Source organism: Alosa pseudoharengus, unplaced genomic scaffold (genome assembly GCF_046254945.1).
Source record: "Alosa pseudoharengus isolate Yale_2024_CS ecotype anadromous, Long Island Sound unplaced genomic scaffold, YU_APseudo_1.1 YU_APseudo_1.1_scf_16, whole genome shotgun sequence".
Taxonomy (NCBI): Eukaryota; Metazoa; Chordata; class Actinopteri; order Clupeiformes; family Clupeidae; genus Alosa; species Alosa pseudoharengus.
The window spans coordinates 34,812,703-34,837,702 of record NW_027468630.1 but is presented as its reverse complement, the minus strand read 5'-3'; the positions used below and the strand labels follow the sequence as shown (position 1 = coordinate 34,837,702).

At 51.9% G+C, this 25,000-nt stretch overlaps 1 protein-coding gene across 7 annotated transcripts in view; it reads left to right on the top strand.

Moving 5' to 3' along the window:
- zfhx3b (zinc finger homeobox 3b) overlaps positions 1-25,000 on the top strand; it is a 169,449-nt gene that overhangs the window by 47,379 nt on the left and 97,070 nt on the right. For 6 of the 7 annotated variants that reach the window (XM_076287866.1, XM_076287865.1, XM_076287864.1 and 3 more), the window contains exons 2-3: positions 13,363-16,567; positions 20,460-20,956. In XM_076287866.1, coding sequence (XP_076143981.1) covers positions 13,399-16,567; positions 20,460-20,956 — 3,666 coding nt within the window. In that variant the 5' untranslated portion in view covers positions 13,363-13,398. The remainder of the gene's footprint in view (positions 1-13,362; positions 16,568-20,459; positions 20,957-25,000) is intronic. The other variant, XM_076287863.1, reaches the window with a different exon arrangement.

The window sequence follows — 25,000 nt, the reverse complement described above, 5'->3', positions numbered from 1 at the left end:
ACCCCCTACCCTTTCTCAACACACACACACACACACACACACACACACACACACACACACACACACTCACTCTCCCATTGAGCAGCACAGGGAGTATGTGAGGGCGAGGCGGTCGTGAGGGATGAGTCTGCACTAAGACAGGGATGAGCCCAAATGGAGGCCAACGTGGGCTGTTTAGTCTCCTCTCTCTCTCCTCTCCTGCTCAGTCTCTCTCTCTCTCTTTCTCTCTCTCTCTCTCTCTCTCTCTCTCTCTCTCCTTTCCAATCCCCAGCTCTCTCCGTCAGTTCTCTCTGTCAAATTTCACGTTTTCAAATTCAAAAACATGAATCAAACTATTGGTATGACCATTCACAAAGAAAGTCTCTCTCTAGATATACTGTATGTTATCTCTCTGCCTCCCCCCCTCTCTTTCTCTCTCTCTCTCTCTGGGCTCTCCTCCATGCCGGCCCAGCTGGGAGCCAGATGTGTGCGGCACGTCGCCGGTCGTTTGGCGCTGAGCGCCGGCGTCGGCAGATGAGAGCGAGTCGGTCCGTAGCCGTAACCCTGCCCACCCGGGCCGAGTCGGGGGGGTGTTCTGGGGGGGTTCTGCTTTGGCTGGCTTGGAGGGGTCTGGGGCTCAGGGCCCTGCTCTGCGGCGGTTCAACGAGATGTTGCGGTCGGCGCGAGCTGAACTCTGACAGCCCGTGTCATGCTTAATGCCTCACTTCCCCAATCCAGCTCAGTGGGCCTGATTTATCTCCAACAGGTGTTGGGGCCGGGACTGCAGAGAGCCGCCACAGCACGGCCCAGTCTGAGGAACAGAAGGAGAGACCAACGCAGGCCGCGGGGGGGGGGGGGGGGGGGGGGTGAGGACGGATTATAAAGGAAGAAAGAAGGAGAGGAAGAGGGACTAGGATAAGGGAGAGAGAGAAGGGAAGTATAAAAGGAAGGCATAGATGGATGGAGACAGGGTGGGAGTTTAAGAGGGAGAGAGAGCGAGAGATGTGGTGAGAAAGACAGAGAGGGAAATAGGCAGTGATGGATGGAAGGAGGGAGAGAAAGAGAGAGGGAGAGAGACGGAGGGAGAGAGGGAATAGCTTGCTAGCTGCCTGTTTGAAGCAGGGCAGTGGGCGAGAGGAACAAGGGCGTCTGTGTGTGCCGAGCGCAGGCTGTACTTTCTCAAAGCGGCCTGCACTGCCCAGTGGCCTGTCATCCTCAACGCCCCGACTGCCGAACAGGAAGAGAAACTCACAAACAATCGCCATGCTTCTTACATCAGGCCATTCCTCTTACTCTCTCTCTCTCTTTCTCTCTCTTTCTCTCTCCCTTTCTCTCTCCCTTTCTCTCTCTCTCTCCCTCTCTCCCTCCCATTTCCAGCTGATGTGGTGTGAGTTGTAGTGTAGGACATGTAGCCTCTGGCAGCCCTCACAATGGCAGGATTGTAATGGCCATGCTGACATGTTAGGAGCTTTGATGCTACTCTGCTCTCTCTCAGCGGTGTGGCGTGGCCTACACTCTCCAGGACTCCCATTGCCCTCCTCCGGCATCAACACCCCCCCCGCCCTCTCTCCTTTGGTCCCAGTGGGGTCCTGGTGGACAGAGGCCATCCCTCTCCCCTGGACTCTTACGATGCCCCTGGCTGAGAGAGGCCTCCACTCAGTGTGTTTGGAGAGGAGATTGTGGGGGAAGTGTGCGGTGGATGTGGATGAGCCTCTGGATGTACCAGTGCACAGGCCTCTTAGTCTCGCTTATGACACTCCAGTCAGAAATCAATTATTTTTGCCCTCCTCCCCCGGTGCTGTTTTTGACTTCAGGTTTTGTTTTGTTTCTTTTTCCCCCCTCTTTTTCAGCGTTGTTTTTTTCTTTCTCTTTCCCTCGGTAAGGTGTGTCGCGTCTCGCTCTGAGCGTTCGGCGCGGAGACGGCGTTTGATGTTGGCGCATACACACGCGCACACTCTTTCTCTCTCTCCGCAGCCAGGCGGCTCGGGCGTCTTTCAGCGGTGCCCTGCGGGCCACCCTGTTACACACTTTACAACTTGTTTTCTCTTTGTGTTTTTCTTTCCTCTTCCTCTGTTGACAGTTCCTCATTGCGGCGCGGCGCTCTGAAGGAATGCGCGTCAGCCTACCCCACCCACCCCCCCCCCCACCCCCCTTCACCAGCCCTACCACCAGGCGCTCCGAGCCTGAATTTGCCTTGGCATTTCTCCTTAGAAAACGGCAGGGAAGGTTACTTGTTAAAAAAAGGAAGGGAAAAAAACAGATGAGTGTGATTTGATATGATTTATGTATCTCTATGTAAACCACCATGGGGAAACCCACAGGAGTGGTGGATGGCACCGTCTGCCTAGAGGTAGGGTACTGTGTGCGTGTGTGTGTGTGTGTGTGTGTGTGTGTGTGTGTGTGTGTGTGTGTACCCTCTACCCTCTCTCTCCCAGTGGAGTTGTGGTGGAGTGTATGTCAGCTGAACATGGCTTGTTTTTGTGAGCTGCCACGAGGCCTGTCTGTGCATGCCCCTTTGTGAACTTCCATTGTGTGCGTGTTCATGGCGGAGGCGGAATCTCGAGGGGGTGCGTGTGGGGTGGGCAGAAACTTTCGGTCCTGTCTCTGAAACACATCATTTAGGATAGGGAACGGATGTGACCAACAACGCCACCACAGCTGTCAGATCTGCTGTTGTTTACAGACTCCCCTCTTTAAAAAAGTACACAAGCGAGGTTGATGATGAAGATGATGGCGGCGGTGGTGATGATGATTCTGATCTTTTCACCTATAAAAACCTCAGCCATTCTAAAAAAGGAAGACTCCAAAAAAGCACAAGTCTACTTAGCAGCCTAGCCGTGTGCTAGTAAAAATAGGCTGTCAGTAAGTGTGAGCATGGGGATCTAATGGAGCTGTGCTTTACTGTTGTACCAGAATAGCCCAGACATTAAGAGCTAGTGGCATCAGCAGGAGTCCCTCTAATTCCTGCTGCCACTGTCACTAACTTTTGGACTATATTTTCCTCTTCTCTAAAAAGAGTGGCCTCTCAATAAAGTAGAGGAGAGTGGAGAGAAATGAAAAAAAAGTGATGATGAAAACATAGTTATGTTTAGAGTGTCTCCCTCTTTGTTTCCTGTAAACTGTCTCGAAAGTTCAGCACACACGCAGTGCTCATTGGATTTACGTCTTGGCTATTTATACGTACAAGACACATTATTCCTTTTACTTTATTAACGCTCCATAATTCCTGAAAAGGGGGGGTTGAGGGGGGTGGGGGTGGAATGGTCAGAGAGCTGCTCTCTCTCTCCCCTGAGGTTTATTGTCTGAAGTGAGTGCTGGCCGTTCCCAGGATAAGAGCCTCAGCTTAGCAGAGAGGAATTCGGCCAGGGCCCATAAAAGAAGTATTTGTGTACCCAAAAGATTTTCGCTTTTTCTGTCCAAATCTTTGTCATTAATGACTTTAGCAAATGTTCAGTGTGTGGGAGGGAGGGAGGGAGGGAGGGAGTCTGAGCCCGAGCAGAAGGGTCTTCAAAGGAACCCTCTAATTATTTATCCAGGATATCCCGCTCTAGAATTAGAGAATGGGTCACCCATTGGCTTTCAGGCTCTGCTTTTTTCCACCTTTTTTCTTTCCTCTTCCTTCGTGCTGCAAAAGAAATATTTTCCACAAAATGGTTTCACTGGGATGCCATCTAATTCAACACTAATTCTGTGTCTTTCTCCCTCTTGCTCACTTACTCTGAGTGTATGTCTGTGCGTAGTAGTAGTAATCATAGTAGTAGAAGTAGTAGTGGTAGTAGTAGCAGTAGTAGTAGTGGTAGTAATAGTGGTGGTAGTAGTAGTAGTAGTAGTAGTAGTAGTAGTAGTAGTAGTAGTGGTAGTAATAGTGGTAGTAGTAGTAGTAGTAGTAGTAGTAGTAATAGTGGTAGTAGTAGTAGTAGTAGTAGTAGTAGTAGTAGTAATAGTGGTAGTAGTAGCAGCAGTAGGTCAAAGCAGTAGTAGTAGTAATAGTGGTAGTAGTAGTAGTAATAGTAGTGGTAGTAGTGGTAGTAGTAGCAGTAGTAGCAGTAGTAGCAGTAGCAGCAGTAGGTCACAGCAGCAGTAGTCTGGTGTGGTGTGGTGTGGTAGTCTGGTGGCAGCAGCTCATTCTCTACACATTACATCAGAGCGCTGTGCAGGTCTGGCGTCTCATCCCGGGGCAGCTGTCACCGTCCCCGCTCAGGTTTCCTCCTCACACCATCACCCCCCGCCCGCTCACATGCCATCCGGAGGGGATCTTATCACCCCGTCCACTTTAAACACCTCACAAAGCAGCAGGGCCGGCTGGCTGTGCCCGCTGTGGGCATTACCACCCCCTCCTGATGCCCCCTGCTGAAATACCGGACGCCTCCCACTTGGACGCTGACGCGTCTGCTCACAGCTCACAAAGCTCTGACTGGGTGCCATCCTTAGAGGGACAGTGTCACCCTTTTGTGTGTGTGTGTGTGTGTGTGTGTGTGTGTGTGTATGTGTGTGTGTGTGTGTATTTCTGTTCAGTCATGACTTTGAATGATGTAGTGTTACTTGAAGCCCCACCCAGCAGTCAGCCCTCCTCCCAGCCAACAAGTCCCCACATGGTGCCCTTATTGTGTTTACGTGTGTGTGTGTGTGTGTGTGTGTGTGTGTGTGTGTGTGTGTGAGTGTGTGTGTGTGTGTGTGTGTGTGTGTGCGGTGTCCACATGCACATTTGTGTGAGTCCGTGCCTCCGGGGACCAGCGGGAATAGGAGCCTGGCCCTTTAAAGAATGCTCTTCCCCGGGCATGTGGCTAATTCCAGGTGGCGGAGAGTGCGAGGGCGAGAGCGCTCTTGTTTTACCAGGTGCAGGACGGGTCATTACTGAGGTATTTGTTTTCCAGATTACTTTGAAAAGGGTCAGGATTAAAGGCAGGTTTCCCCAGCGCCACTGCTGTGGCCGTGGCCGCACTTCGGCACCACTGTCAGCCCCTGATCCCTGTCTGCTGCGGGGGCGGGCGGCCCCAAGTCCCAGGGCCACAGACGCCTGCTGCCCACTGTCCACTCCCCCTGCTCGGCACCACGTCAGCAATCTGTCACAGCACCGCTCTAACCTCCCTGCATGCACACACACACACACACACACACACACCGCTAGCCCTGCTTCTGTCAACACATGACTCCAGTGACTGGATTGGATTCACACTAGCAGTAGCCGCTAACGCTAGGCGTGCTGGTTACAGGCGAATAAGGGAGAAGTAATGATGTTCCTAGTTGCTGAGCATGTAAAGTCGATAGCTTGTTTTTTTTGGTGTGTGGAAGGGGGGGGGGGTAAGCAATGTGTGTTTTTTGAAGATGCAGGGGTCAGGTTTACCCACTGTCACTATCTGTGAAGCAGCCTCACTCTGGAACGTTTACATAGAAGCCTGGCGATTATGATAATAAACAGTTTTATCATCGGGCTACCAATCAATAATGCGGCTTCTTAAGGTTTAATATTTCAAGGGTATTGATCATCTTAACAACCGTGTTTGCGGTCGGCTTGCCTTAACTGCAGGCACTGCTGGAGAGGGAGGCGGATGGGTGGCAGGGGGAGAGAGTTTATTAGAGAGGAAAGGAATTGGTGAGAAAGAGAGAGAGAGAGAGAGTGTGTGTGTGTGTGTTTGTGTGGGTGCATGTGTATATACTTTTGCGCACATGTGTGCATATATTTGTGTTACCAAGAGCTCCACTAATACCCAAATGCACACACACACACACACACACACACACACAAAGACCACCACACCACTCCACTCTTTATCTCACACCTCACTCAGCTATTCCTCTGTACACAGTGGCAGGCTAATGGATTGTCCGCTGTGAGAAGCGCACACCCCTGGTCTCCTGGTACGACCCGGCTCACCCTCCTCATCCCTGTTCCAGCCTCATCCTGTTGTTTGCCGCAAACACAGCCACCAAAATGGCAGCTGGGCTTGAAAAAGCCCTATAGTTAGCAGATTTCACTTCCATCTTGTCCCGAGAGCGAGCGAGCGAGAGGGTGAGAGAGAGAGAGAGAGAGCACAGAGCCTGTTTCCCTGTGCTATATATAGAGGCGATTTGATAATTAATGAAAATGAAAGCCCTTGGGCCTGTGTCGGCTTCCACTGACACCTGCACTTCCACTGACCTTTCATAGGAGAGCGAGGCCTGTCTGCCGATCTGCCTGCCTTCCTATCTGCCTGCCTGCCTGTCTGTCTGTCTGCCTGTCTGTCTGTTCAGTGGCGTGAGATAAAAACAGAGAAACTCGAGGTTGCAAGATGACAGTGCCTTTAGCTTGTCATTAACGAGGGGTATTTTGTCACAAAAAAGGACAAGAAATGTCTTCCATTGTCCCCAGGAGTCCCACTGAGTGGTATGATTGTTAAGGACTGAGGAGAGGAGAGAGGAGAGTTCCTCGATAGGGCCCTTTCTGCATGTGAATTGATTGGTTAGAGTCCCCGGGACGTCCATATTGCACTCATGGCAAAAATAGGAAATAAGAGCACGTCTCACCTGAGTGTCTTAGAGACTCTGGGCTTCTAGCTGTAAGTAGATCGGAGAGTGCTGGGCATCTCTGTAGACACACAGATAAACACCCTTAAACGCACAAACACACACTAACTCGAGAGACACACACACACACACACACACACACACACACACACACCAAGATGCGTGGCACACTCTCTCTGGCCTGCCTTATCCCTGCTGTGTTCTGGCGCACGCTGTGCACACTCTGTGCCTGGGGGTGAGTGGAGTTTTTTCCGCAGTGGTACAAGCAGGATGGCCCATCTTTGATTATACATCAATACCTTTATCCCTGGGATAATTTATGCATTTACTGAACACAAAGCTTTATCTAAACGAACCACTGGGGACGGTGCTGAGGATTCAGCCTGTATGCGTTTCCAGTAGGGCCTAATGAAAAACGAAAGAGAAAAGATTGCTTGCGGCGCCCATAACTACAACGAACTTTTATTTTTTTTTTAAAGATAGACTCTTTTCTTTATTTCATTTTAACCTCATTCTGTGCAGATATATCTGCATGCGTAAAAGATTCTCAACACCAAGGTCACATTGGCAGGGGAAAAAAGACTATTTTTTAGTGTGCAATATGTTAAAAGGAAAAGTGGCTTTGGGCAAATGGAATTGCTTAACAAAAACAACAGTGAGAAGTGAATGTCTAACAGTATGCATTTTTAATCAGAATGTATTAAGAGTGGTTTGTGTGCTTGTGTGTGCGTTTTGTGCATGTCTCTGTGTGAGTGTGCATGTGTGTGTGTGTGTGTGTGTGTGTGTGTGTGTCTCCCCACTGTTCTCCTCGGCGGTGCGGTTTGACTGAGCTGATGCGCGGCGGCGCTGCTCATTTGTACTCCCAGTCTGCCATGCCGGCACGGCGCCCCCCCCCACCCCCCATGCTGGCTGCTAATTGGCAGGAGACTTGGTGCTTCCTGCTGCGTGCTCGCCGCTTCCACCGTGCCTCGCCACCCCGCCAGCGCAGCTCAGCACAGCGCGCCGTGCCAGCCTGCTTTGCCTTTTTTTGCCAGCTTTCCTCCCAGAACCGAGTAATTAACCCACAGCTAATTAACTACTTCTAATTACACCCGGCCGCAGCTTCCATTGCACTCTCCAAAAGTGAGAAGACACTCTGTCGACTCTACGCAGTCCTCTGTTCCGAACCAGCCTGAATCCTGATTGGCCATGAAACATTCATCACTTTGTGTGTGGATGTGTGTGCGGTGTGTGTGTGTGTGTGTGTGTGAGTGTGGGGTGGGCTTCTGGCTTGTATGAGAGAAAATACATTGTCTTTTGTTTTCCAGCATTGATTAGATGTACAGATCCTCTGATATTGCCCAAGAGCAACAATCGTGATCAAGATTCTATCTCTGATCCGAGAGCAGTGTGGGGGGGAGCTATTGATACCTCAAATCAATTAGTCTGTGTTTTCCAAGGCAGCAAAAAATAAGCTTCAGATGCCCTCTCAGATATGTGGTCACCTAGGAGTAGCTACATGTTATGACTACTAAGCAGTTCATAGAGTTACATGTAGATAAACTCAAACTAAAAGTCCTCTTGTGAGAAATACAGTCTGTACTCCAACAACAGGAAATCTCTGAAGTCTGACAGGGACCAGGGGGATTGTGGGAATTGTAGTCAAGTGCTTGCCTTATCATAAGAGGGCTGTAGAGAGCTGGAGGTGCAGTGGCAGTGAGGTGACAGCAGCCGCATGTCTGGGATGGCTGTGCTATCTCTTCCCTAATGTACTCCTGGCCTCGCTACACTGATCCCCCCCTCCAAACACACACACACACACACACACACACACACACACACACACACACACACACTGTGCTTTCCCACTCTCCATTCTCCTCGGCCTCAGTCTCGTCACTGCCGCTTCTATTTCGGTGCGGCAGACTGATAGCTGGAGCTGAAGATCATTGATTTTACGGGAAGCCGTGTTTACAGCCCGAGTGCCATCGACCTGAGGTGACTCTCTGCCTCCTGAAGTCGGAACGGCAGTGGAGAACGTCCCTGTGTCTGCATTAAACACTTAGAGAGGGGGGGGGGGGGGGGGGGCTTGAGAACTGGAGGGCAGAGAGAGCGTGAGTTTTTACGTTTCCTCAGTCTATCATAAAGCCAACTTCGGGAGGTGTTTTATTCCTTTTTCCCCTTCTCTCTCTCTCTCTCTCTCTCTCTCTCTCTCTCGCTCTCTCTCTCTCTCTCTCTCTCTCTCTCTTACCACCCTGTGAGACATAGTGGAATGACTGTGCCTTTGTGTTGAATTATGAAGGCGTTATCGACATCACCTGGCATCACAAAAGCCCTGGTTTCATTAGTTTGCTCACCACAGAGACCTTCAAATGTTTTATTTCATTTGATATTTTATCTCTTTCTTCATCTTTTTTTACCTCATATGAGCGAAAGGCATCTGCAAGTCAGCGGTCATTAGATGGCGTATTTGCGGCCACTCAGCAGTAGCACATGACAGGGCTGGCTGGCCGGAGACAGCGGGTGGTCCTGTTGGGAGATGGGAGGAAGGGCTAGGCGCAGGCTGGATGAGCCGGGCTCATTACAGCAATGTGAAGGCCCGCAACACATGACACATTAGCATCAGAGAACCAGGGATTAGTGCAAGTAGAGGGCCTTGTCGGGCATTAAACCGGACTTAAGGTAAAAGGGAAGAGCCGTCTCCATACATACATATTTGTGTCAGTGTGTGTGTGTGTGTGTGTGTGTGATTAATTGGGCCAAGCTGTGGAGGTGAAGTCTCCTCGCTCAGCCCGAGGAGTACAATGCTCGCTCCATCAATGAACACGTCCCCTGTGCAACATCAAAGGCCCTCCCTGCTTTATCAATAGGAACCCTTCCTTCCCACATCTTCCTGTAACTTGCTTAGCATTTACGCCATTGATTTTTCAATAAGCGCCCTAACCCTGCGGTGGCCGGGTGTGTGATGGCTGGCTACTCCCCCACCCCACCCTACCCCTCAGCGCTGGTGAGCGGCAGGCAGTTCAGCCTCAGACCAGTGGGAGGTGGTGCTGAGAGCCACTCCTGTTTTCCCCTCCTCATAACCCTCACTCCAACCCCCACCCAAGCCGCTTCCAAAGCCCAGCCACTAGAGGAGAGAAAAGGGGGATCCCCTCCAGGAAAGCTCTCCTCCAACCCCCACACTCTCCCCTCACCCCCCCCCCCCCAAAAAAAAAAAATGGGAGTATTATTATTATTATTAATTTGTGTGTGTGTGTGTGTGTGGTTGGGAGGGGGGTTGTTGGGGTCAGGGCCACGCCCTGTGGGAGCTCTCAGCTGGGGCCGGCCGGGAGAGTTAATTCCCCCGGAGACGGCGGGAGAGCCGGGGGGCCTCGGAGGGCCTCAGGAGGGCCGAGCTCCAGGCAGGTGATTGTGCATGCTTATAATCAGATGGGTCCTTAGCCTTTAATTCCCCCTCTCGCTCGGCCGCTAAATCCCACCTAATGAAAGGCCCCATAAATAAAAACTTATCTCATTTTCCATCCCTTCCAAATGACAACCAGACCCACTCGCCCTGACAGGGTTCATTAGGAACAGGGCTCTTTTTTAATAGGCAAAACCTTATCTGCTTTTATCAAAGATGAGGGCTCGTCGAGTAGGAACTAGTATGTTTTTCGATTCCACTAATGTATTTTGGAGACGACAGTAGTGAGCATTGTGTGTGTTTAAGGAAGACTATAAAAGTTTGTCAAACCAGTATCTGGTCCAAGCTTGGCTCATGCCAAGTGGAAGCACAGCTTTCTTTGAAAGCTCACTGGAAATACAGGCCATGCCATGAACTCACAGGAAAAACAGATTTGAAACTGCCCTAGTTTCACATTCACATTCAGTTGTACCCCTTTCTGTTTTTCTGTTCTGATTTAGGCTAGAATGAGAGAGGAATCCATTTTTGTCCTTCTGAAAACCCATCTGACCCGTGATTCTTATTTTGATGACTGGTTTTAGTGCAGGACCTCCTCCACACTACTTGTTATTCTTCGTCCCAGCATTCCTCCTCTTCCTCCTCCTCCTCCACCTCCTCCTCCTCCTCCACCACACATCCAGCCAGGCGATGGTATGAAGCGTAAACAATAGCGTGTTCAGCTCCGCCAACCAAGAGTGGCCCTGATTTGCACAGTAGCCCTCCCCTCCTCATGATGCACAAAGCAGTGGCCAGGCAGGCATGCCCTGGTATCACCACTACTCGCCATTCATGCTCTTGATCTCCTGCCCATTAGTACAGTGACTGCATAAAATACTGTGTGTGCACGTAATGCCACACATACACTCACATATTACACATACACACACACACACACACACACACACACACACACACACACACACACATACACCCCTCTGGCCCGGTCTGCGTCTCTGTGTCTGTGTCCGGTCCCGTGAGTGCCCCAGAGAGATTCAAGCCCTTTTTTCCTGCTTTAAACAGGTGTCACTTTGCAGGCAGGCAGACCATCAACCGCCAAACAGTATTATATCAGGCTCCCCCATCTGCGACTCCGAGACTCCAGACAATCCTATTGCACATCAGTGACCACAGCGCTTTATTCAATTAGTCCATCTAGATTTGAAAGGGCAATCCTGTTTTCTGTAAGCAGTGGACACACGGCCGGCTCCTCCGTGACAATGTTGGGGCCGTCCTGATTGCTTAACTGCGTGTTTAGCAAAAACATTCATTATGGCAGGTGGGTGCAGAGGCGATTGAACCGTATGGACGTGTCGGTGGGGAGTTGTTAAAGACTGAGCGGCATAGACTGCTTTAATGCGGACTTGGAGATTTCAAGCTGGGCAGAGCGAGGCGGTGGAAGCTAGACGGTGGAACAGATTGAGCTGATTAGAGACTCAGGGCTACGCTTGTGTTTATCCTTCACTTTTTATTCTTGAAAGCAAGGCAGACTCCACTCCACTCGGCCTACTGTTCCACTCTCAGGCTCGTGTTTGTGTACAGTCAAAACAAAGCAGGGCAACTGACACAAAATGGCTGTCACCTGCTCTGCATGTAGCAGGGGGGGGGGGGGGTAGCCATAAAATATATTCAGAGCATTTTATTGTGGGCAACTTTATAGACAATCACATATAACAGACCATTTAAATAATTGTACTCTTCCATTATAATTAAAGCGAGACATTTAATATGTTTAATGGATTTATTGTTAACATTGGTGTAGAGAGGAAATACACTCTCTCTTGCTTCCATGGAATAAACATAAAATGGTGAGATTGCAAACGGCAAAGATGTAAATGTATGTAAATATGTAGAAAAGGGGGGGGGGTAAGAGCATTGTTTGAATGCAGCTCCGGTCACTGAGGTTGATGGGGACGCAGGCAAGCCATGGGGGCGGGGACTTAAATTTTCATCAGACATTCATGAAGAGGGAGACAGACATTATCAATCTCCCCAGTCGAGCCCTCTGCCATTAATATGTTGCAGGGCTGGAATAGTGAAGGGGGGATGTGGTGGGGGGGTGGAGGGAGGGAGGAAGAGACACTGTGTCTGATGGCCACTGAAATTTGCATCCCTAAGTAAATAAGTAAATAAATCAAGTTGGAGACAGAGAATGTGCTAATCAGGCAAGACACAGCGGTTAGCGCGCTGCCGGGAAACTTTGCTCATGTAATATTCAGCATAGCAAGGTGAAAGGGCAAGCCAGAGTTATTGGTTTCAGCCCGGTCGCCCCCTTTAATCAATGCCGCCTGCATCCCTTTAATAAAATTATTAGCTCAGCAGTATCTCCCCGCTATCATTTGATCTCCGCACTGCTCTAAATTGCGGCCTGCGTCGGCTCTCTCTGGTGCTGGGAGCAGCGATGACCGGCCCCCGGAACAGTCCAGCTCCCATTTATTATTTCAGAGCCGGAGCGCTGCTGCTGTGTTTGAAACCAGGCTGAGCGTGGAGCTTATTGGATGTCAGAGCTAAACACAGCTGCATTTCCAGTCCCAGCCCAGCTGGTGTATTTTGGGTTGCAGATTTATGACCTTTTTTTACCCCCCTCCTCATAGTTCCTCACCTACCCCCCACACCCTCACCCCAACCCCTAGCTTTTATGTTTTGTATATACCCAGGCACACAAATAATTACTAGAGAAATGTGTTCCGTCAACGCAAGGGTATTGGACAAGGTCATTTACCCCAGCTGTGTTCTGTGTGGGCTTTTGAATGGGTGATGTTCTGAGAGCACTCTCACCATTTTAATGCACACACACACACACACACACACACACACACACACGCACACACACACACACACACACACACACGCACACACACGCGCACACTCCCAGTCATCTCATGAAGTTTGAGTACGCACTGTACTGTATATGTCCTCTGCCACTCGCTGGAGTACTTCTCTGGGTGTCTAATTAACTCGCTGCGAATCTTTTTCACCCATTATGTCTCTTCTTGGTCTCCCTGACTGAAGATTAATTAGAGGATATATATGATTTGGAACATGTAAGATGGGGGGTGTTGTTTGGGGAAGGTGAAGATGAAAGATGGTAACTTGCTGATGTGACAGGAAGAGGCCTCTTAGATGGCTTATTAGTGCTAGTCTGGGGTTTTGTGTTTAAGTACCTAATCTAACCTAATGAGCACTCTGTCATTTCCTGCATTAGATCTCATGCTTTTGTCTCCCATCCCAGTGTGCTGTGCATCAAATGTGCTCTCTCCCACTCCGGCACTACTCACAGCTCAGTCGCTCCAATGCTTTTAATCTCTCTCCATACGTGATGAAATAGCGACAAGACTAATGTGAAAGCTCACATAGCGTCTTTTACTTTGTGTGGCAGAAATGTCATATACTCAGCGTGTTTTGTCCTCCAGGTTGCTAACCCTGTTTCTCTCTCTCTCTCTCTCTGTGTTGATGTGCAGGCCTGGATGCGATGAACGCCTCATGTAGGCATCAGCATGGAAAGCTGTGAGTCTCCCGTGGTTTCTGGGACAGACGATGGGCTCGGTTCCTCCACCACCTCCCAACAACAACAACAACAACAACAACAGCACCCACAACAGCACCCACAACAGCACCCCACCCAACCCTGGAACGATCTGTCTAGCTCCTCCCAGGTGCCCCCCAGCAGCCAGACCCCTTCCCTGGAGCCCCTGTCTCTGTCCGCTCCCTACCCCAACCTGCACCCGACCCCCAGCACACCTCGAGAAGGTGTGAGAGAGCAGCAGCAGCAGACACTGACCACAAGCCAGGCCGCCAACGACAGCTCCACGTCCGGCCAGCAGCAGCTGCACGCACGGAGAGAGAGGCTCGAGGAGGACGAGCAGGAGGGAGGGAGTTGCGAAGAGGACGACGAGGATTTGGAAGACTTGGATGAGATGGAGATCGACAGCTGTTTCCCAAGCCTGCAGCCCTTCCCCGGGATGAGCATCGCGCCCGGCGGAGGCGGCATGCCCACGCTCATGCGCCAGCAGCCCAGCCGACGGAGGGGCGCGGCGGAGAGCGGCAGCGAGGAAGGAGAGGAGGACGAGGAGGAGGAGAGCAGCGATGTGGAGAACCTGGCCGGAGAGATCGTCTACCAGCCCGACGGCTCCGCCTACATCGTGGAGAGTCTCAGCCAGCTGATCCAAAGCGACGGGGGCATGCCGCCCGGCCTGCTTCCCACAAACTCTCTCCCCAGCGCGGGGAATCCGGGCGAGCCGGCCGGGACCTCGTCCTCGGTGTACCCCCAGATCATCAACACGTTCCACATAGCCTCGTCGTTCGGAAAGTGGTTCGGCTCTGACCAAGGTTACCCCAATACCTCAACCCTGGCAGGACTCAGTCCTGTCCTGCACAGTTTCCGCGTCTTCGATGTGCGGCACAAAAGCAACAAGGATTACCTAAACAGCGACGGGTCTGCCAAGAAGTCCTGCGTATCCAAAGATGTACCAAACAACGTGGATTTCTCCAAATTTGACGGGCTGGCCCTCTACGGTAAGGGGAAGCCCATCCTCATGTGTTTCCTGTGCAAGCTGTCCTTCGGCTACGCACGCTCCTTTGCCACCCACGCCGTCCACGATCATCGCATGACTCTGAGCGAGGACGAACGTCGGATCCTCGGCCACAAACACGCCTCGGCCATCATCCAGGGCATCGGCAAGGACAAAGAGCCCCTCATCAGCTTCCTGGAACCAAAAAACAAGAACTCGCCAGCGCCGCCCTCCCTGGTGCCCATGAACTCCGGCCAGAGCTTCTACGGCACGTTCAGCGGCGTCCACCTGGAGTCCAGCGGCGGCGGCGGCAGCGGGGGGAGTGAGGTCCACCTCGGTAAAGACTCCGAGTCGAGTCTCCAGCAGCAGCAAGCCCTCCTCGGCATGGGGATGCTCGGACGCCCCAAAACCCCTTCCCTCACCTCGACCCCAGGCCCTGCCAAAGACTCCATTACCCTGCCCAAGATGCAGGGGGGGAGAACAGAGGGGCCTGCTGGGAAAGAGGGGACTTACGGAGGGGAAGACGGGGAAGGGGAGGTCCGCGCGGGCAAGGCTCACCTCCCAGGCGAGGAGGTGGGGTCAGAAGAGGACGAACTGTTACTAGAGAAAGACGAGGTGGACAACGACGGCACTTCGAGGGCCTGTGTCGGTGGTGGTAGCAGCAGCGACGGCAGTGGCAGTGGTGGACAGGTGGGGGAACCGGCTGTCTCAAACCAAAGCATTTCCAAATCTCCTTTATTAATGCCTAGTAGCGCTTTCCAGCCTCCCACCTGCCCCACTGCGTCCAGCCCCACGGTCAGCAGCAAAGCCCCGGCCTCCTCTTCCTCCGGCAGGCCGTCCGAGGACGGCTCGGCCACCGACGGTGAGGGGAGAGTCTCGGAGCTCCCTCTGAGCTTTAACTGCCAGGGGTCGTCGTCCGGCCCCGCGGCGATGTCGGCCACTTCCGCCGGCAGAGGGAGCGAGGAGGACGGCGCCGCGTGCTCCACCACGGGCACCTCCTCGCCTCTGGCGTCCAGCGCGGCAGCAGCGGCCGCCTCTGGCAGCGCGGCGGACGAAAGTGCCAATCGAGATAGTGCCACAGCTCCAGAACCAAATGAATGCCCGGCCGACGGGGAGGAAGAGGGCAACGGCGGCGGCCTCCTGCACCACCACCACCTGCACCACCACCACCACCACCTGCACGCCTCCGCCCACGCCCACGGCCACATGCACCCGCACGACTTGCTGGGCCTCGGCGAGTGCTCGCAGAACCACGGCGGCGGCGGCGGCGGCGGCAACGGAGGGAGCGGGGTGGAGTGCCCCAAGTGCGACACGGTCCTGGGCTCCTCGCGCTCCCTGGGCGGCCACATGACCATGATGCACTCGCGCAACTCCTGCAAGACCCTCAAGTGTCCCAAGTGCAACTGGCACTACAAGTACCAGCAGACGCTGGAGGCCCACATGAAGGAGAAGCACCCGGACTCGGGCGGCAACTGCTCCTTCTGCACCAGCGGGCAGAGCCACCCGCGCCTGGCCCGTGGCGAGAGCTACACCTGCGGCTACAAGCCCTTCCGCTGCGAGGTGTGCAACTACTCCACCACCACCAAGGGCAACCTGAGCATCCACATGCAGTCGGACAAGCACCTCAACAACATGCAGTCGCTGCAGAACGGCGGCTCCATCAACACCTCCGGCGACCAGGTGTTCGCCCACACCCCCGGCGGAGGGGTGGTGCAGGTGCCGTCGGTGGCGCAGGCCAGCCCGCACCACGCCGTGCAGCACCAGCACCACCACCACCCGGCGCCCTCGGCCGCCCACATGGCGGGGCCCTGCAGCACGCCCTCGCCCACCAAGCCCAAGAGCAAGCCCACGTGGCGCTGCGAGGTGTGCGACTACGAGACCAACGTGGCGCGCAACCTGCGCATCCACATGACCAGCGAGAAGCACATGCACAACATGATGCTGCTGCAGCAGAACGTCACGCAGATGCAGCACGGCCGCCTGGGCCTGGGCACCATGGCCTCGCCCTCCGAGGCCGAGCTCTACAAGTACTACCTGGCCCAGAACATGAGCCTGCCGCCGGGCCTCACTATGGACCCCACCGGGGCGGACGCCCAGTTCTTGCTCGGAGGCTTCCACCTGGACCCCAACATGGCCGCCCTGGCCCCAGCGCTAGGTCAGTTAAGTGAAGGCAGGTTTTCCCAACCGCTGCCTTTTGGCTCTGCACACACTGCATGTGGGTTATCAAAGAGAAAGTTGGGTTGCAGTTCACTGCAAGTTCACGTGGGTGGGATAGCTTACGCGGCTGCCAGCTGTTTATTTTTAAACAGAAACCACAGTGTTAGAGCTAGTCAAAGTACACTGATGGATGGGCCTGGCTTGGAAACCAAACAACACTCATTTTAAAAATCTTTGCTCCAACTATATTCAGTTCAAATAGTGTAACAAATAAGTGAGACCTTTCCGTTACTTTCTCATGCAGCTGGCACAAAAGAAAGCTAAAAAACATAGGCATCCTCTACAAATCTCTGAGGGGGAACTGCATGACCCTCTCTCCCTCCCATCCACTTTCCTCTCCCGGCTCTTTTATGTTTGCACTTCACCTTAAGATACTCCCTCCACGACCACTGCTGTGGTTTCCTCTGTCACCAGTGATAGTGTGAGAGTTTGGCGAAGAACAAACTACATGGAGGAGGAGAAGAGCTGGAGGACAAAGGGAAACTCAGAAATGGGCATTAGAGTTTCAAACAACTGACTTGAGTTACAGCCTTGATCCTGTTCCCCACATTGCCTTTTCACACACTTTAGCCTGAATGCTAGAGCCCTTGTTTTACAATGCATCTGCGTCCTACCCCCCCCCCCCCACCCAACTGTTTTTGTTCGACTAGCTAAATCGATCTTCCGCACGGACAGAAAAAGAGAAGAAAGAGAGAGAAAGAGTGTAGCGTTCCTGAAAGGCTGTCATGTCATCCTAACTCAGCGCGGCAGAAAGCACACTTCACTACACAAAGCTGGCCAAGTCAGGGCTGTTGTGTAAGTGTGTGTGCGCAGGTTGACTCTTTTAAAAGAGGGCCGTTAAATGGGAGCACATACATTAGATTGATGAGAAGAGGGCTTTACTGCATTCAAGTGTGCATGGAGTGGATACTATTTCTCTGCCTGCCCTTGACTCCTACACACCACATGCTCTCTTTCTCTCTCACACACACACACACTCACTCTCTCTCTCTCACACACACACTCACACACACACACAAGCGTGCACAAATGCTTAGATCCGTGAACAGATACACTCAGAGGCACATTCCTCCGCAACACTCGAGCCATAGTTTAGTTTACGCGTCCACTGTGTGTCACTCTATCTGGGTCACCTTGACTGGGGAAATTCCCCCTATTCTGATACCTTTGTTTTCCCCCCAACGCTCACAAAAGCCTGTGTGAGCAGGCAGAGAGCGGCGAGTGGCGAGCAGGCCCTGTCTGAGGGGGTGGGGGGTTGGGTAGATCCGCACGCTCCTGTCCTACAGGCTCCCAAAGGCACATCAGTGTTTTCATGTCATTATCCACAAACTGCAGTCGAACTCCGTGACCGGAGTTCCCTCCTTTTTTCCCTCTCTCTCTCTCTCTCTCTCTCTCTCTCTCTCTCTCTCTCTCTCTCTCTCTCTTTCTTTCTCTCTCTCTCTCTCTCTGTAGGAACAGGCGAAGTTTGTAATTGCGGCTATAAATTTTATCTTGTTCAAAAATAAGACGGGTGGAAAAAGCCAGGCTGGGGGTAATTCAGCAGCGTGGCTGACGGTTTGCTGTGCCAGCTACAACCCCACAGTTTTGCACAGACTTGTTTCTGACTGTCGCCAGTTCAAAGACGTGAACAAGATTTGATTGCCGTGACTAATTCACTTTTTTTTTCTTTATCCTGTTCTTGCCATCTGGTTCATTTTCCTGTGAGGGAATGTTTAATAAGCATGTTACAGGGAGCCAATGACGGGGCATTAGTCTGAACTCCCAAACGGCTGTGGTGTCACACACACACACAAACACTTGACACGCACATACAGGAAATCTCTGTCAGACACTGAGGTCACACACACACAGATGCTGGACAAACAGTGTGTTTCTCCTCAGTGCTTCTCTTTTACTGTTGAACCTGCTCTGTGTTAAAAGAGAGAGAGAGGGGAGAGAGAGGGGGGGGGGTAGAGAGGATGAGGTGATCAATTCATGATCTCACTCTTATTGTAATCCTCACTGGAACAGAAACAGAGAGAAAGAAAGAGAGCGAGAGAGAGAAGCTTTATACTATTCTGATGCACCATTTTGGGTAATGCTTAGAAAGCTGTAAAGACCTTTAAAGGAAGCAGGTCTTACATAATATATAATGAAATATTGAATTTCTACATGCCTCTTCTGCTATAAACAGAGACTCTTTTTCAGATAGCACCCCATTCGCTTCAGCATTGAGAGAGACAAAAAAACATCCTACAATAGATATATTATTATACGGCCCATATGTACTTAAGGCATGTTAAGAGTATAGACCCTGACGCAAAAACATCTGCACTCAACCATATAGATTACGGAGAAGGCAAACAGCTGTGCTAGTCAATAAGCCCACAGAGAAGGAGAGCGTGAGAGCCTCATATAGGAGACGGAGACAGAAAATGAGCAGAGAGAGAGATGGTAGATAAGGAAGAGGGGAGAGAAAGAGAGAGAGTGAGGGAGCGAGAGAGAGAGAGCGAGGGAGAGAGAGAGAGAGAGAGAGAGAGAAAGAGGGGTTGGGAGTGGGTGTTGGAGGTAGATCTGTGACTGATTTCAGGGGGCTTCTCAGAGGTCTCCCTCTCCTCGCTATGAAGACTCAGGTAATGGAGAAAAGTCCGAGTGCAGGCTGCATACTGCAGCAATAAATAAAGGGGAGCTGCTGGAATTAATTTAGTGTGAAGCCAGGCAGGGTCAGCTGGTGCGCAGTCTGGGCAGTGATAGATTAAAGATCAGTGAGCAAAGGCAAAAACTCCCAGGCTTCTCCTGCTGCCTTTTTTTCTCTTCTCTCTCTTTTCCTCTTTCCCCCTCTCTTCTTTTCTCTCCACTCCTCTCCTTCCCCACCCCTCTCTCCTCTCTGACGGCACACACTACACACCACTCTGTCATCGGATCATTCGGCGTTTGCTTTCCTTTGCCCTTTTTTCCATTGTCATCTCCCTCCACCACTCTCAGACGTGTGAGCGACACAGACCAGGATTAATCTGGAGGTGAGGTGGTGTGAGGTGGTGTGAGGTGGGGTGCGGGGTGGTGAGGAGTGGTGTGTGAGAGGGTCCATATCGATTTAACGACGATCTTGAGTGAAAGCGGCACAGAAATCCAAACACAGAGGTGAAGTTCGTTCGTTTTTTCGTGCGTGCGAGAGAGTGTTACAATTCCATGAGCGAGGGCGCTGGATTTGATTTACAGTAATGTGTGCTCGGGACCCCTTTAGTTCTCCTGTAATGATAGAATAACTTTCTTTCTCTGTGGAGCTCACGGCCTCTGGAGTTGATTTAGTGGCGGGCTGTGAAAGTGCGGCAGTCCAAACAGTGCGTACGTGTAAATCCATACCCCTGGCCCGACAAGGCTCCGCTCCCCGCAAGAGTGTCCATGCTCTCCCTCCACTCGAAAGGAGGGAAGGATAATCTTGATTTAATCAAATTAGGAACATAAATACACACATGCACATTATACACGGAGGGCTGTTGGTGCTGGAAAGCAAATCCAGTTTGACGGCGCAGACAAACAGCGCTCTTTGTTAAAAGGTTAACCATACACCTTTGAGCATTCCCCGAGTGTTTTCAGACTACAGACGAGAGCCCTTTGAGACTAAACTCTACCAAGAACTCTGGCCATCCAAAAACATCAAATAACATACAGGCACAGTGCATTAATAATACGTCTGTACTGGCAGTGGTAACTGAAACATTACATTACATGGAGATGGGAAACAGAATGACATAAAAAACTAATGCATATCATGTTTTGTGTGTGTGTGTGTGGACTTTTTTCAATTGGTGTGTGTGTGTGTGTGTGTGTGTGTGTGTGTGTGGGCGTAGTAGGCGGAGACCTCCCGATGGACATGCGCCTGGGCAGCGGTCAGCTGGTGTCCGAGGAGCTGATGACGCTGGGCGAGAGCCTGTCGCAGACCAGCGACCCGTCGCTCAAGCTCTTCCAGTGCGCCGTGTGCAACCGCTTCACCACCGACAACCTGGACGTGCTGGGCCTGCACATGAGCGCCGAGCGCAGCCTGCCCGAGGAGGAGTGGCGCGCCGTGCTGGGCGACTCGCACCAGTGCAAGCTCTGCCACTACACCACGCAGCTCAAGGCCAACTTCCAGCTGCACTGCAAGACCGACAAGCACGTGCAGAAGTACCAGCTGGTGGCCCACATCAAGGAGGGCGGCAAGGGCAACGAGTGGCGCCTCAAGTGCGTCGCCATCGGCAACCCCGTGCACCTCAAGTGCAACGCCTGCGACTACTACACCAACAGCCTGGAGAAGCTGCGCATGCACACGGTCAACTCGCGCCACGAGGCCAGCCTGAAGCTCTACAAGGTAAGGGGCTCTCCAGAACCAGCATACATGCTTCTGTTACTCAACCTCTACCTCCACCTCTCCTCCTCCAGTGGTTCCACTCTCTCCTTCGTTCTCTCTCTATCTTCCACTTCTATCTTTCCATCGGACTTCTCAGCCTCTACTTTCCCCACCTTCCTGAATCTCTCCTCTGCTTCCTCCACTCTACCTTTCACACACTTTAAAGTCTTCCTGTTCTCCTTGCTCTCCTCGACTCTCTGTCCTGGGCATCTGCACAGTGCTGTCTCACACGTGGAAGTGCACACTTGAATGGAGTGGCCCAGACAGCGCTCCATTATGCGCCAGCCAAACAACCAGTCATCACGTCCTAAAACAGCACACAAATCACACACACTGCAGCCTATCACTAACCCTCTCCTCCTCCTCCTCCTCCTCCTCCTCCTCCTCCTTCGTTAGCATTCATTTTTCTTTTTAAAAACACACAGCTCTTTTTCAAAGAAGCACTCTAGATTTAAAATAGCACAAGCTATGTATATCCATGCAGCATATTGACATATAGCAAAACATTTCCTGTAATGTCTGCATACCAAACATCCGCTGATGCACACACAAGCACACACAAACCGACGCCACACACAGACACACACACACACACACACACACACACACACACACACACACACACACACTCACACACACACACACACACACACACACACACACACACACACACACACACACACACACACACACACACTCATTTCAGATTCCCTTCTCATCCATATGCTCCACCTTCAGCCCTGAATGATGGCTTTATTGCATAACCCTGTAACACACACACACACACACACACACACACACACACACACACACACACACACACACATGTAGCCCAGGGAGAAGCTGGCATGACATGTGAAGGGGTTGAGATGGGATGAGAAGGGGTGAGCGGGGGCTAAAGGCGGGAGCGTCCGGCTGGCGGAAGGATAAAGGAGTGTGAAGAGACAGAGGGTTTGGTGCTAATACTCCTCTGAGCGGCGCGGGCAGAATCGCTCTTGACAGTCGTATTGATTTTCGCTGGACTTGGAGCTTCACCTTCTCCCCTAATCATTCCATAATAGCCAATGGATGAACACTCTCCCAACAAATGGCCATAAATCGTGCCGGCCTGATTCCACTTAGGCAACTATCCTGTGTGTCGGAGGCCTCGCTAGCGCTGTGTTTAACCCAAACTGGCATAGCTGCACACTGGGACATTCACTCTCCCTCACTCTCTCTCCTTCATTCTTTTTTCCTCATGTCGTATCTCTCTCTCTCTCTCTCTCTCTCTCTCTCTCTCTCTCTCTCTCTCTCTCTCTCTCTCTCTCTCTCTCTCTCTCTCTATCTCTTTCTCTCTCTCACTACATATCCATGCACCCTCTTCTCTCTTTGCACAGACTGGACCATTATTTACACAATGACTCCACTCCATTTTCAAGTGTTAGACTCTTGGAAAGTAAATGAGCAAAAACAAACATTATATGTTATCGAGTTTTATTTAAGGAACATTTACAAGAGCCCTGCTCCTTACCCCCCCCCCCCCCCTCCCATCCCTCTTTTTTTCTTTTTTTTCTTCTTCATCCCCTTCTTTTGGCCCACCTCCTTTGCAGAGCAACTCGGCTCGGTAAACATCACGTTAAAGGGCAGGCTGGGAAACAGGCCGTCATTATTGTATTTTTAATTACATTAGGGAAGTGCTGCTAAAATGGACGCCATGTCCAGCAGCCTGTCTTTCTCCCCCTGTCAGGGATTGAGAGTTGCTGGTTTTATGAATGGTTCCTCCGCCCTGCTGATGTTTTTACGGCAATGCTTCCTGTCCGCAAGGCCTTTACGCCGGCAGAACATAACGGTAACGGAGCAAAATCGTTTTTCAACACTCCATTAAAGGGAAAGGTGTGACCGCTCTCCCATGTTGCCCATTAAAGCTGGATGGGGAAAAGGTGGTGGGGGTGGGGTGGGGGTGGAGTTGGCCGTAGGGATCGGCAAGAGAGAGCGAGAAAGAGAGAGAGAGAGAGTGCTCCTGAGTAAGTCCACTCTGATGGTCGAGAAGGGGGCCTCTTGAGCTAACACGCACAGTCAGGGAGCTGGGGAGGCTGTCAGAGAGTTGAACTGGCAGGGCCTCCTCTGCACATGCCCAGACACGTCGCTGGGGTATTTACAAATACCACAATGATTCAAATATGTAACACAATCTGTACGAGGCGAGGATCTGGAGGCCGGGAGGCAGCAAGGCACTGATGGGGCCTCACTTCGTCCTGGGCAGCTCTCACTCTCACTGGGCATGGCTAACACTGAGCTAGCAGAGCTCCAGAACATGCTCTCACAAACCCAGAAGCACCGCACAGGTGCGAACGCTAGCGCCGCCACGTCCTCTGATAGTGCAGTGTGTGAGGGTTTAAAAACGCTCGGTGAGCTTGGTGGGCTGTCATGCCAGGCGGGGGGAAATGGAAGAGAGACAGCTCTTTGTGTCACGTTTAATACCGAGCAGTCGACGGAGGCTTAAAAATGTTCAACACATCCTAGCGCGATCATTTTTTAAGACTTAAGCTGCTTAAGATGGCTGCTCAGTGCTCACAGGGCCCTGGGGATCCCAGGAGGACGCTGGAGAGGGAGCACGCGAGTGGATGTCCAAGCATGACCCGAACCTTCACCCCGCTGCCGCACTGCAACATCAGGAGCGGCTTTTGGAGCCCTTCAGAGCGAGAGTGTCACTGACTAACTAAGATGTTCTCAACTTGACAAGAGTTATTGCTCCCTTTTTATGGCCTCCTGGTGTGATTGGTGGATGATAAGTACATGGTGCCGAGGCCGCATCGCTGTCTTTGGGCTCCCGACTTCGCCGACGACACGGATGCGCTGACACCCCCCGGATTTATGGTCCTGGCGGCAAAACTGACAGACAAAAACCCCACGGTGGCCTACGAGTATGATGTGGCAGATTGGTAAGCAGCAAGAAGCTAAACGAGAGGGAGAGAGAGAGAGAGAGAGAGAGAGAGAGAGAGAGAGAGAGAGAGAGAGGGAAAATGGTGTTCATTTATTCCTCCCAAGGAGGAAATCTGATGCGAGGCGCAGCATTTTTAACCTCTTTTTGGGGAGAAAATAAATCATCAAGTCAGCATAAACAGGCCTTAAGATGTGGGAGATCCTTGGGACACTTCACCCAAATCAAACTGGTTTGCATTAAACAGGCCCTTTGTGTGCAAGGCTCCGTATAAATTGGAGCCTGTAATTACTGGAATTAAAAAGGAAGGTTTAAACTGAGGGCTAAGCTGGATAGGATAATTTGAGAGTCTGTGGTATGCGGCCCATATTAGGGCTTTCTAAAAATATCCCCTTCCCCCCCACCACCCAACATATTGGAATGTTCCGAAAGCCCATGGAAAGCTCGAGTGAGTCGTCCTGACCGCACAGACCACCGCGCAGCGGGGGTGATGCAGCCTCTCCCGGGCCCTTGCTCCTGTTAGGCAAGGACAGACCCACACTGGTTTTCAGCTACGCCACGCCCGCCCGGCAGTCTCTCGTGAACTTTCACCTTGCCGCTTTTTTCCCCCTCCCTCCCTCCCTCCCTGCCCTCCGCATGGTCCCTCGGGCTGGCAGCTTTATAGTGGCAGTTATGATGTCATGATGGTCACCCACTACCACCACCACCACCGCCACCCACCCCCCCCTTCCCTTCCTTTAAGCACAAACAGATGGCCCTCACAACAATATACAGGTCGTCCCAGAGTTCTTTCCGGAAAGCTTTGCTTCTCTCCAGCGGCAGCGACACACATGGAGCTTGGAGCCCTTGAGACGATGTAGTGTCATGCCTCGGTCATGGCTTTCCAAGTCAAGTGCCCCCATATATACTCCCATCTGCTCTCCATGAAACTGAACATGCCCCCCCCCCCAACAACACACACACACACACACACACACACACACACACACACACTCAACGCAGCCTCCTTGTTTACTCTAAGGGCTGTGCTTGCGGTGTCGAGGGCCAGAGCCATGGCATTATGTAGCGATCTACTAGGGACCGTG